The following is a 13729-nucleotide window of genomic DNA, read 5'->3' as shown; positions in this document are numbered from 1 at the left end:
TATAACATTTCATTTTGGATCATATTCGTTTATGATACCGTTTTACTGGAATAGGAATTCCAAAGTCCTGGAAAAGGGAAATTGTGGCGTTTCCTGTTGCTGATTCATTCAGTCCAATCGGAGCCCAAGTGATCCGCCGACAGATCTGTCAATGGATCCGACCAGTCCACATATGAAAAGGAAGACGGAACCTTCAAGTGAACTGTACAGTTAATTACAGGCAGTTACACTTAGTGATAATTCTAGTTGGATTATATATTTCAATGATTAGTGATATTTGATATTTTTTATTGATACAATATTCTAGTCCATGGTAAGTGCCGGATTAACATTAAAATCATTTGATGTAAACTGTGATTATATTGATTTCTTAATAGAACATTTGAGCTATTCAATGTGTTTGTTAGTATTCTGCCTAGCTTATCCTTAATGTTATGTTGTACTGTACAGTAATTTTGGTGATTTCTGTTATCCGTTTTATGTATTATAAGGTGTGCAGACGGTTCTACGAATGATACCATACACATATAAATTCGTCTACCCGATAATCCGAATCGCATTTCTTAGGTACCAATAAAGTTAATAGTCATACTGTGTATGAATGTTAACAACTACCAGGAGTATTCTCGTGAGCAAAATTTAATCTGCAGTTTATATGTCAGGAATCTAGTTATCCTCAAACATATCACCAAGTACCTCCCGTCTTGTAGTTCTTATGAAATTCTTCAATAAACCTTTGTTGTGTTCCAAATAACAATGTATAAAAAATAATATGTGATTACTATATTCATTTACTAGTATGCAATTTTATATAAGTAAATGCTTGCAAAATCTCCTTATGATAATACTGGATGATAAAAGTATTTATTTCTATATAAATACTATATATTAGTCATTTAGGTCTGTGTGTCACAGCTGACTTGACAAATTATTCCCTGTTTTGTTATTTAACAATGTACTTTTGAAGAATTTCAAGATAGATTTCCAGGAATCTTCTTGTGCTCTAGCATGATCTTCCTTTATCCCTCCCCATACAAACACTATACCTAAAAAATATATTAAACTTTTATGCAAATAGAAAAAGACATTTAAAAGAATATCAAAAACTTGTAGTATTCATAGAATGATAAAAAGTAAGATAACAAAGGGCCATCAAAAATGGTAAGACGAAGAAATTTTGACAATACCATAGCTAAAAAAATGCACAACTAAAGATAGAGCCACACTATCAATAATTACGGGGGTCAACTCAGCTACTCTAGTTCCAGTATTCTCTTAAGATTTAAAAATAACGAATGGAAATGAACAACAAACATTCTTATTTATATAAAGAACATTCAAATCAGAAAGAAATTACAACCAATGGAAATAGGGCTCATGGCTTAGGAGGTATGGTAGTCAGTATGTGTGTGTGCGATGGGGGGGGGGAGTGGGGGGGATAACTGAGGTTTTTTTTATATCCCAACCCTCCTCCTCAAAACTTGATTGGTGGAATAACATAAGGTATGTAAAAATGGTGCGATAACCATCAGTGTGGGTAAAGAATTAAGCTCTATAATACCATATAATCGATCACCAAAAGCTTCAAGTAAGAATAAAATATACGTTTTTTTCTCTATCCCTTTCTTGAGACATAACATTTCAACTTTTACGATTGTCCAAGTTTATTATAATATGCTTGCTTTGCATCAATAATTAAAGAAAATTTGATTGTGTTGAAGTATTTAGCAAAATAATATCCTTTCCAAGACGAAATGTTATTTTCCCCTAAATTGATATAAATGAAAGGAGATATGGGGTATATGTCAATAGTACAGCACTCAAACGAGACAAAACCACCTAAAGACATCTAGAGGTCACTATATGCTCTTTAACAACAGACATGTGTCCATACAATATGTATTTATTAAACATAATTTGTATCCTAAATTAATTAAACATTCATTGTTTGTTTCGTCAAAGCAATGTTTATTTTTGAATATCTCGGTGTTTTTAGCATGGACATTTACTTTGAGTGATGAAGATAAATGAATAATTAACTTTCTAAAATTGTAATTTTACAAATTACGTTTTGTATTAATGCTCTCACCAAAAACTTTGTGAAAGGAAGCTCTACAAACTGGTAAATAGGCTGGTTCAATTAGATGTCCTGCTTTAGGATATTTTTTTATAGTCAGTTTATGCTTTTGGTCATCAGGATAACAATTATACACCACATTAGCATAGTCTGGATCTACTGACTTGTCATCCTCTCCGATAATGTATAAAATCTGCACATCTGATTCCCAGGTCTTCAAAAAAAGTAATTCCAACATAAATGATCTTTTAGAAAATACATGGAAAAATTATTTTTTTAAATCTGGTGTTTTGTTTAGTAAATACTGCATTATTGTATTGAAATTATTTGCCATTACATGTTTTAAACTGACTTTACTAAACTTAAATTTGAAAGTTCATCTCAAGTAATCAAAGCTAATTTCTATGAAATACAGTACAATTAAGAAATGTACATCTCACCTTTAAAACATTGTCAGGTTTGAAATTTGAATTCAAAGCATCCCAGATATGAACCCCTTCATCTGTATATTCAAATCTTGAAAAATCTGACCTTAAAAGAAAGAATATCACAATTAACAAGAAAATGAAATAATAAAAAGGTTCTTATAAAACAAAGTATTTAATGTAAATACTATATTATAAATCTAGGATACATAGTGAATGAAAAGTTTAAGCTCATTATAAAGGGAAATTAAATTGTACAAGACAACTAGCCATTCATATAAATAAACTCATCATAGATACAAGGATTAAAATTTTATACGCCAGATGCGCGTATAAAACTAACCTTGACGGACATACGAACATAGAAATTGGAAAAGGAACTTGACATGTATAGCTAATTCCTGTGAAAATAAAATTTAGATGGTTTTTAAGACAATTACCTGAGTTTAAACTTATAAGCTTATTTTTATGTCCAATTGATTCCGATGGTTTGGAGTTCATGCTATTCAGATTCTTATAAGTGTAGCGTAGACACAGGATCTGCATTTCTTTCATATTGGTGCCACATAATTATGTCTGTTTGTAGCTGGACTAGGATGTTTCAGTTGAAGTCACAAATGTCTGTTTGTACCTATAATATGATGGATCAGCTGATGTCTTATATGTCTGTTTGTACCTGTACTATGATGGATAAGCTGATGTCTTATATGTCTGTTTGTACCTGTACTATGATGGATCAGCTGATGTCTTATATGTCTGTTTGTACCTGTACTATGATGGATCAGCTGATGTCTTATATGTCTGTTTGTACCTGTACTATGATGGTTCAGCTGATGTCTTATATGTCTGTTTGTACCTGTACTATGATGGATCAGCTGATGTCTTATATGTCTGTTTGTACCTGTACTATGATGGATCAGCTGATGTCTTATATGTCTGTTTGTACCTGTACTATGATGGTTCAGCTGATGTCTTATATGTCTGTTTGTACCTGTACTATGATGGATCAGCTGATGTCTTATATGTCTGTTTGTACCTGTGCTATGATGGATAAGCTGATGGCTTATATGTTTGTTTGTACCTGTACTATGATGGATCAGCTGATGTCTTATATGTCTGTTTGTACCTGTACTATGATGGATCAGCTGATGTAACATATTCCTGTTTGTAACTTGACTATGATGTTTCAGCTGAAGTCACATCTATCTGTTTGTACTTGTACTTTGATGAATCAGCTGATGCCATAAATGTCTGTTTGTAATTGGACTATGATTGATCAGCTGATGCTATAAATGTCTGTTTGGAACTGGACTACAGTGGATCAGCTGATGCCCCAAATGTCTGTTTGTAACTGGACTATAATAGTTCACATATGTCTGTTTGTACCTGTACTATGATGGATCAGCTGATGTAAAAGAGAGGCGAAAGATACCAAAGGGACATTCAAACTCAGAAGTCAAAAATAAACTGACAACGCCGTGGCTAAAAAACAAAAAGACCAACAGACAAACAACAGTACACAAAACTCAACATAGAAAACTAAAGACTAAGCAACACGAACCCCACCAAAAACTGGGGGTGATCTCAGGTGATCCGGAAGGGTAAGCAGATCCTGCTCCACATGTGGCACCCGTCTTGTTGCTCGCGTTAGTACAAACCCGGTAATAAGTCTCATTCGGTAGGTCACATTCGGGGAAAGGGGGACGGGATTGTAGTTACGACAATTGGAACATATCCGATATCATATGTGAAACGGATATTCTATAACGGTCAACCAATTCGTGATGGTGTCCGTAAAATTTACAAAGGGATGACTTCGATCGTTGGTTGACATCTGTCATATTTGTTTTTCTTAAATTGTTTTCTTGAGTTGCAATTGGTTTGGTATAGGTATAAGAAATGATAGGTACAGACTGATCTTTAAAATAAGGAGGTATTTTCGAGTGAACTGATTTATGATGAAGGATATAGCCAAAGTTGATGGCATCGAGACATTCCTTGGCAAAGGAAAGTTTTAGAAAGGATGTTTTCTCCTTTTCATCTTTTCCAAAGCGAACTCGTTTGAAAAGTCTGTGACTTGAAATATCCGAGATGATAGCTGTAAGTTTGTATTGGTTTGATGAGGGTTTGTAACAGTTGTTTCAAAAATCGGTTGTACAGAGAATGAAGTTTTGAAAGGGTAATGAATAAAGCTTCGTGCGAATGTGATGAATACCTAACACTAGCTAACAGCTTTTGAATAAATGACAACAGGTCATTAATAGAGACATCATGGAGAGTAGGTGATGTATAATGACAATGACCATGACTGCTTCTACGTCGAGGAGTAGAGTTAAAAATATTCATCACATTCACCGAACTACAGGAAGGACTAGATGGAATACCTAAACCATCAATTTTGTCATTGCAACCAAATGGTGTCGCATTTCCTAGTTGTCGAATCCAGTAGTTTCTTTTTGTCTACGGAGAGGTGTTGCAAGATGATGATTGTTAGTCCTGTGGTATATTTTTACGATGATACGAACTTGCACAGAAAGGATTGAATGATCGGGCTGGTTAAAATGCTGGTAAACAACGTCGCTTGCATTGTTGTTGATGTCTGATCTATGACCGCACATACGGTTTTTTAGCCTTGCTTTCGTTTCACCGACATATACCAATCCGCAATGGTTACACTCTAATCCGTAGACGACATTCGTTGACTTACAATTCAGATCATAGTAGCTTCTGGTAAAATAAGACCTATGTCTATTTGTTCCTATATTATGATGTTTCAGCTGATGTCACATATATCTGTTTGTACCTGTACTGTGATTGATCAGCTGATGTAACATATGTCTGTTTGTACCTTGACTATGATCTTTCAACTGATATCACATATGTCTGTTTGTACCTGTACTATGATGGATCAGCTGATGCCCCAAATGTCTGTTTAGAACTAGACTATGATAGATTAGCTGATGCCTCAAATGTCTATTTGTAAGTGGACTATGATGGATCAGCTGATGCCATAAATGTCTGTTTGTAACTTGACTATGATGGATCAACTGATGCCATAAATGTCTGTTTGTAATTGGACTATGATGGATCAGCTGATTCCATAAATGTCTATTTAGAACTAGACTATGATGGACCAGCTGATGCCATAAATGTCTGTTTGTAACTGGACTATGATGGATCAGCTGATGCCACAAATGTCTGTTTGTACCTGGACTATGCTGTTTCAACTGGTGTCACATACGATTGTTTGGACCTGGACTATTATGAATCACCTGATATCACATATGTCTGTTTGTACCTATAAAGACTCCGGACTGACAAAATGTGAAAAAATTCAAAAGAGAATAAACAGCTGCGCCACGAGATCATGATACGCCCGTCGCTTTTTCAAAGAATAAAGTTCAAAAACTTCTCAATTTCATATCAGAAATTCATGAAAAACTAAAGGGAGGTTATCTTAATAGATATAAACCAGTCACGAAAGTTTCATAAAAACTGCTCAAAGCACTTTAAAAATTTTGTCCGAAAACTGGAAAATCACCCCTTTTTTATGAATAAAATCCCATAACTCGGAAACGTAAAATCTAAAATTTATAAAAATCGAAAGGGAGCTCATGCCAATAGATATAAACAATTCGCCAAAGTTTCTTGCAAATTGGTGTAAGTGTTTTTGAGTTTTGTACGAAACTGGAAAATCCCCCTTTTTTGATGAAAAAAAAACGGTAACTCGGAAACTTCAAATCTTAAATTTATAAAAAACGAAAGGGAGCTCATGTCAATAGATATAAACAATTCTCCAAAGTTTCATGCCAATTGGTTAAAGCATTTTTGAGTTATTGTCCGACATGTTGACGACGGACGGACAGACGGACAACGGTATACCATAATACGTCCCGTAAACGGGCGTATAAAAACCTGGATGATGCTAAAGACAATAAACGAATGACAGACAGCAACCAACGACTACCACAGAACAACCACTGAATTACAGACTCCTGCAAGGCGTTAAACATGTCTGTGAGCGTTCAACTCTCCCAAACCTGGACCCTCGGTCATAAAACTTTACTCAGCACTGTGAGTACAAAATTTGTGCTTGAAAAACACCAAATCCGCTATTTTGATTTGTTGATTTCTGACTCTGAGTACTATAACAGTTACTGGTACAGCAGCACAACATAAGAACAAACTGTAAAAGTCGGTTAGAAAGCGCTTACCACATCAAGTAAAACAAGAAAAATTAGCATAACAAAAAGACAAAAACACAGAGTAACGATCTAAGGGAACTTGCAGTTACCAAAAGCTTGTTCAATATCACTTTAACATATAAATAAAACACATTTTCCAAGAGTAAAATGAAGTCAATATACTGCCTACATATTATACTTACTCAACAAAGTCTGTAAATGGACCCAGAGGACAATATGAGCAAAATGGAGTTCCATTAATGTTTACCACTGATTTCACCTATAAATGAATTTAAAAAAATGTTACATGTATACTGCGCTAAACATCTAATTAGCTTATGACTAAGCCAGACAGCAAGTGAGGTATTATAAATAGTTACTGTATTAGGCAAAACAACAAATGTGCATAGTTGGGTCTGTTTTAAGTTTTGATGTTTACAAAAAGGTAGCTAAAATAGGAATATCTTTTGTTTTGTAATTATATACTCCTTTTTGAGAATGAAAAGTAATGAAATTTGGGGATTTTAAAGACGAAAAATAAAGGTAGCTATATAATGCAGCCACCGATGTTAGAGTTTAGGACTGCATAATTTCATATCAGCAGATTCAGTACTTAGATACTGCTTTGAAAAAAAGATCAGATATGCTTTGATATAGTTAATATTCTTTTATGTATCATTTGTTAGTCCCACTGAGCAGGATTAAAAGGGGTAGGATACAGACCTAAAAATATAGTTAAATCCTGTCACAAATTCATGTGTCTGCCACAATAATCTAGGAACCTCTTCAGTGGTTGTCTTTTATCATAACTAAAATTTTTTTGTAGTTTCAACAATTTGGTGTTGATGGTAGCTCTACGATAGTTTCAGTATGATCTATTCACCACTTTTTTAAGACTTGGGAAGAGCTTGTTATATTGTATTGACACCTGGCTATTGTTAACTCCTAGATGCCTTCGTTGGTTTGTTTCGTTGTGTCGATGTCTACATCCTTTTTATTCATATATAGAGAGAAAGAACTGCAGTAAGTATGAATACCTAAACAAGTATTCTTATTTCTCAAAGAAAGAAGTAATATTGGTATGTTGATATAGCACTAAAATAAGCTACATTTATAGCTTGATGTCACATTAAATTAAGTTATATTTGTGTTCGTGCAGCATCTTGATTAATTTGAGTTATAAATACAGGATGTCATTAGTAAAGAAATGACTTGTACTGTCTTCTCATGATTAAGAGATCATGATCAAGATTAAAAGAAAGTTACACTCTACTGTTCAGTGTTTGTATTTATTCAGTTTTCTTTCAAAAAAATCTCAGAATGTATTTACCGCTATTTTAAAAGCAGATATTTCACCGAATCAATTGTTTGGGTAACCCACCTGACGACATTCCATTGACAGCATCAATGCTATTTCAGCACCCTTTGATACACCAAGAATTCCTACACCATTTTTGATAACGTCCGAATGGTTACTAAACCAATCAATTGACTCCTATCGAAAAATGCATTTCAAATAAAGAATTACAACCATTGATTGAACATTAAGTAAAACAATGAAAATATTTTTTATAATTTATATCATCATCATCATCAGTAGCAGCAGCAGCATTGTAGCAATTTGTCTAACATTTGTATTTTAAAACTTCTGTATAGTTTTTTCAATATCTAAAAAAAATTAATGAAAAATCACTTAAAGTTTTATGAAAGTCACACTTTGATGGTGAAGAATTATATGGTTGTAATAATTTTTTTTTGGACATACCTTGAGGTAATCAAAATTAATATCGGTCATATTTTTAGGCAAATCTTCATACTGAAAGTACGGCAATGCAAACACAATAAATCCCCTGGATGCCAATATGGCTGCACGGAACTCTATCAGTCCACCTGCTGTTCCAAACATGTCAATAACTCCAGGGAATGGACCTGGTCCTGAAGATAATAAAAATTTGGAATCAGTAAACGGTATGACTATATTTGATTAAAGACACACAGACTGAAGGAGTCCTTCATGTATATATACCATACCGAGTAAATCATTTTATAAAATTAATATTTTAACTCTTTTTAAATTTTTTCTTATAGCTGCACAAAAAATGTGTTTGCAGTAAACTGTAAAAAAAAATAACACAAAATTCAGATAAGGATGCCTTTATAATCGGTTTGAAGTGACTTATACGATTTTTATTCAAATACTTATCCATTCACTGTTGAAATTTCAATATAATAAAAGGCAACTGTAAGCATCATAACCCCCTATGACTATAGTCTAGATCCGTGCATAAACAAGTAATAAATAATAATCTCAAATAAAACATTGAAAAGTTTAACTGAGAAATATCTGTATGCATTGTAAAGAACAAGAATCATTAAAATACCTGAAGGAGTAAATATAGTTCCCCTGAGTATTCCATCTCTAATTACTTCTCTTTTCACTGTCTTATGCAAAAACCATCTTTGAACTTCCGAAGAGACTAAAGGTTCTTGGCTTATATTGTGACAGTCACTCCAAGAATGGTGACCTTCGAAAACAGATAAATTGACAACTTGGGGTGTTGTTACGTCACGTTTTAGGTACCTCAAACCTTTTTGCTGGTCAGGATCTGCTGTCAAACTCCAAAATAAGCCCATACCATCAACACCTATGAAATGTTGAAAGTTTTATACTAGACGTTTATTTCATAATCCCAGTTCTATGATTGTTGTATTACCAGTATCACAGTAGTATAGTGACATGGTAACAATGGTAAAACTATATGTGACAATTTTTTTATTTTGGAAACCAAAGTTAATGTGCAGTATTGATCAGTAGGATCTAATTCTTATAAATGATGGGAACCTGCATCGGATAACATAAAGACTAAGTTGTACATGGCTAACTCATTATTTATATACATTTTGTTTGAAATTAAGATCTATACATTTGCGTTAGTTTTTGTTCTTCCCTCAGCACTGTGTCCAGTGCATTAGGCCACACGTCTAACTATGATAAATAAAATATAGCTTCGTTAGTGGAGTAATGCCTTACCTTGGTATGCTTTGTCTATAATTGTAGCACAGTACATTATGTATCGTGATTAAACTGACATTAATAGTTTCTTAAAATTCACTAATTCATACAGCAAAACATTATTTGGCACATCTACAACCATGATACGTATAAAACCATGCAGATAAACACCAACAGAAAAGTACAAAAAACAATTTATTTCTATCAAAAGTACTAGATATATCTCATTGCCTATAAATAGGAAGTTTGTGTCACCATTGTAAGCCAAACGAAATGAGTTTCATTGAATTAGAAATCATTGAAGAGAACATACTAGAATCAAAATCACATTTCTCTGTTAAAGAAAAAATTAGCTTCGGGTTGGAATGTTTTTGATCTGACCTACAAGAAATGAAGACATTTTACGCAAGACCATAATACACTATTCCTGCTAAGTTAACCCAATAGGCAATACTCTACGAGAATTTCAGAGATGAAATTAGAATTTGATTAATAAACCTCTATGGTTCAATTCAACCATGTGCGACACCATATCCATTCTGCATGTTTGTGTCGTCTAATAAGCAAAAGTCATTGGGTCTTGTAGTTTAAATAAAGATGAAATTCGGATATTAACAAATAGGAATCAATTTTTTTTCTATAACATTCATGATCTGTTTGCGTAATTGGAGATAAAACGGACGGCAGATGCAAAATGAGCAACACAATCATTATTTTAAATGTTGGCTAGGACCAATAAATAAAAGTACATGTCCCAGGAAGTGGAAAGTTCCTTTACGATTCATGTTACCATACAAATATAAAAAATGGTAGGAGCTAAGACTTATCTTTTTCGATAAGAAGGATCTATCGATAGACCATTACATAAGTTTCTGTGATAGAAAAATTTCTACAAATGGACAACAAAGATATGCCTACAAAAATAATTCGTATTAAAAACAACAATGCAAATAAACAGAAAATGTAAAAACTATCTTGACCTTTCGTGAACACTTAATAAAGAATGCTCGCATGAATAAATATCATATTGAAATGAATTAATATCTACTACAGAAATATACTTAATTTTACATATCATGTTATCCAATGTAAATGTATATGCTAATTAAATAGTGAAAAAATTTGTTTAGTATATTTCAAAGTTTTATCCTTTTATCTGGACAAATTGCCCTTTATAAGTGGAGATATAAGCCGCTAAATATAAGTGAAGATGTTACACTTTCTCTATGTGCATACTGAACAGCAGACAGTCCAGATATAGTACAATGAACCGGAACATCGGGTCGATTAATTAATTATTATATGACATTTTTCATTTATCGAACCTGGTATCATCCCGAGACTCCCATGTCCGCATGAAAGCTTTGGTACTTTGTATTTTTGCACACACAATTAAACGTACAGAGAGCCTATAATAGAGATATAATATACATGTATCATTGTAAAGGAGATTTTCTAATCACCTGTATAGGTTCCCAGTATCGATGACTGTTTATCAACGAAGACATGTCCACTGGCATCTGAGATGAAACACGCTGAAGATGAGAATGTTGATTTGACTTCAGTAACTGATGATTTAACTGTAACTTTCTGTTGCGGTGATAGTCCAGATATTGTTATACTGATTTTGTCATCCACTAGCGGATCTTCTGGGTAGACTTTAATTTCCATAAAACAACGGATGAATATATTGTTATAAAACTTTGAGAAGTCGCACAGTAGATTCTTAACTTGCCTTCTAAACATCACATATTTGTTATACTAATTCATACATAAACCTAAAGGAAAAAATATATAAATCTTAATCATAAATTCATCATCATGGTTATAATCTGTATTTCAATATTTTTCAGACATTTTATTATTAGAATTTAATGTATAAAAAAGACACCCTAAAATTGATGTATTTGATCAATAATTATAAGCATTCCATGAAAATATTTAATATTTTCGATATAGTTTAAAAGAAATTAAAATTGTGTCTGTATCCATTTTGACTGCCCATTTCAACCTTCGTTTGTTCTCTACAAAGGTCTTGAATGATGATGACCTTTGATTCAAAGCGTAATTGTCTTGGTGGAATTTTTGTTGTTGTTGTTTATTTTCTTCTGTGAATCATTCAAGACGAAAATATATATTTTTAATCAATAAGATAGGTTCTACAACGACCGGGATTGAAACGGATTTGAACTGTCACTATCAACACAGATTATATAAATAAGAAGATGTGGTATGAGTGCCAATGAGACAACTCTCAATTGAATGAATGAATGACTTTTTTCTCATAAAACTACAACTACATAGTTACAGAGAACATATATAAACATAACTATAAGGTACAATTATTACATGCATGTGTGAACAATACAATGAAATTAATTTGGAGGACTGACTTTCACATTTATAACTTTGATAAATTTACATATGATAATATTTCTATTAATAATTCATCTCTCATAAATTATCCAGAATGCTGGAGTTAACTGACAATAGATTATAATTTTTGGTCCCGGTCGAAAACTTCGGTCTCTAATACCGCGTGATTTTTCTATCTCTGTAAAGGTATTAATATAGAATCCAAAAATCCAAAAATATTTGGGAATAATAATTGATCGATTTCTGACTGGTGATTTTATTGGAAATTTTATAGTGAAAAAAGTTAATCAAAGGCTTAAATTTTATATAGAAAGAAAGAGTGTCTGAATTTTCAATCAAGGAAAACATTGTGCTCTTCTCTGATTCAATGTCATTTTGATTATGCATGTGCATGCTGGTATGAAGGTATATCAAAACAAATGAAGAATAAACTTGAAGTGGCACAAAATAAGATTCTGAGATTTATTCTACAATTATACATCCTAGGAAAAGTGTGACATATATTGAATTTGAAAAAAATAGGTTTTTTAAAACTATTATAGAGTCAAACAACTGAGACTCAATCATGTCTTCAACATTTTTAACAATATATGCCCAAATTATTTGCATACTAATTTTGTTAGAAATGAAACATCTTTCAACACAAGATCTAGCAATATGAATTTGTATATATCTGGAATTAAAGGTTGTGAATCCACAATGGAATAAAAGATTGGAACTCGCTATCAGAAATAGTGAAAATTGCTCAAAGAAATATAATTTTAAAGTACAAGTAAAAAAACTTTGATGGATAAATCTAAATCCATCTTTAATAGTGAATTTGTTTTTTTATTAATTTTACTGAGGCTTTGAGCCTTTATCTGTGATAAATTTAAATGATTTTTGTTACTTATATGTGTGAACTGGTAGTCTCTTTTTAAAAGGACCCCACTGGAAATAAGTTCCATTAACTTTTGTGGGTCATCCTAAGGTATTAGGCTGCAGTGAAAATTAGTCCATTTAATTAATTATTACAATCTAGTCAAATATCAAAATAATGACAATTTCCATAATTTAATTTTTTAAATTATATTTTTTTAAGTGATCACAACTGTAAATCATTTTAGTGTCTGTAACTGTGAAATCCTATTCATGTCTAGTGCTATACCTGTATGCAATTTTAATTTCTTGTGTCTGTCAAATTCAGGCCTTTTATCTTGAATAAATACATATATTTAATATAACAATATTTGATGAGTTAAACAGTTGATCAAATATATAGGTATTAGGGGTTGACCAACAGTACTGTGGTAAAAATTTGTTTCTTTCTGATTCGAATGTGCTACAATTCATAATGTAATGGTACTCGTCAACAACGTCATTTGAGTCACAGAGACGGCAGACTGTCTTCTCTTGGTAAACCCAGTCCCCTCTTAGACTCAATCGGCAGATTGTGACTGCCACATCTATGTTTGCACAATATAAATGAAATTGCTAGGTAAAAATGTATTTTTCAAATTGTAAATTCTTTTTAAAAATACGATAAAATATAATTTTAGGCGATTTTGCAACAAAAGCAAAGCATGTTAGGTAAGGGCAGAATTTTAAAAAAAAATGCTCTCTTAAGGACACCTAAAATTTAATTACAAGGCTTTTACGTGCAGAGAATATGGCA

At 32.5% G+C, this 13729-nt stretch overlaps 2 protein-coding genes across 6 annotated transcripts in view; both read right to left on the bottom strand.

Annotated features, from left to right (window-relative positions):
* Window positions 1-271: 271 nt before the first annotated feature.
* Window positions 272-13729, bottom strand: part of LOC127738212 (acyl-coenzyme A amino acid N-acyltransferase 1-like) — an 84353-nt gene continuing 70895 nt past the window's right edge. Inside the window, exons 2-9 of one of the 2 annotated variants that reach the window (XM_052249380.1) lie at window positions 11163-11477; window positions 9068-9331; window positions 8452-8621; window positions 8068-8181; window positions 6890-6966; window positions 2518-2608; window positions 2090-2291; window positions 272-1046 (exon numbers count right to left, since the gene is read on the bottom strand). In XM_052249380.1, coding sequence (XP_052105340.1) covers window positions 910-1046; window positions 2090-2291; window positions 2518-2608; window positions 6890-6966; window positions 8068-8181; window positions 8452-8621; window positions 9068-9331; window positions 11163-11445 — 1338 coding nt within the window. In that variant the 5' untranslated portion in view covers window positions 11446-11477 and the 3' untranslated portion in view covers window positions 272-909. The remainder of the gene's footprint in view (window positions 1047-2089; window positions 2292-2517; window positions 2609-6889; window positions 6967-8067; window positions 8182-8451; window positions 8622-9067; window positions 9332-11162; window positions 11478-13729) is intronic. The other variant, XM_052249383.1, reaches the window with a different exon arrangement.
* LOC127738213 (histidine-rich glycoprotein-like) lies at window positions 2625-4280 on the bottom strand. Of its 4 annotated transcripts, none has more exons than XR_007999960.1 (3): window positions 3889-4280; window positions 3224-3538; window positions 2625-3178 (listed from the first exon to the last, which is right to left on the bottom strand). XR_007999960.1 is itself a non-coding variant. In XM_052249388.1 (3 exons), exons 1-3 carry the CDS (start codon window positions 3657-3659, stop codon window positions 3114-3116), a joined length of 456 nt encoding a protein of 151 aa, XP_052105348.1. In that variant the 5' UTR covers window positions 3660-3777; the 3' UTR covers window positions 2625-3113. The 4 variants fall into 4 exon arrangements, 3 of the variants coding, with proteins under 3 accessions (XP_052105348.1, XP_052105349.1, XP_052105350.1); XM_052249388.1 differs by lacking the exon at window positions 3889-4280 and adding an exon at window positions 3584-3777; XM_052249389.1 differs by lacking the exon at window positions 3889-4280 and adding an exon at window positions 3584-3777 and having other exon boundaries at window positions 3269-3538.

The sequence above is a fragment of the Mytilus californianus genome, unplaced genomic scaffold (assembly GCF_021869535.1).
Source record: "Mytilus californianus isolate M0D057914Y unplaced genomic scaffold, xbMytCali1.0.p SCAF_4, whole genome shotgun sequence".
In the NCBI taxonomy this organism is placed as follows: Eukaryota; Metazoa; Mollusca; class Bivalvia; order Mytilida; family Mytilidae; genus Mytilus; species Mytilus californianus.
The sequence above is the reverse complement of the archived record's forward strand: the minus strand, read 5'-3'. Positions and strand labels throughout refer to the sequence as shown.

Excerpts from the sequence above, each read along its gene's own strand:
- LOC127738213 (XM_052249388.1), bottom strand. The coding sequence starts at position 3,659 with ATGTTACATCAGCTGATCCATCATAGTACAGGTACAAACAGACATATA. Across the intron at positions 3,539-3,583 it reads GCTGATCCATCATAGTACAG|GTACAAACAGACATATAAGA; the intron begins GTACAAACAAAC and ends ATCATAGCACAG. Across the intron at positions 3,179-3,223 it reads GCTGATCCATCATAGTACAG|GTACAAACAGACATATAAGA; the intron begins GTACAAACAGAC and ends ATCATAGTACAG.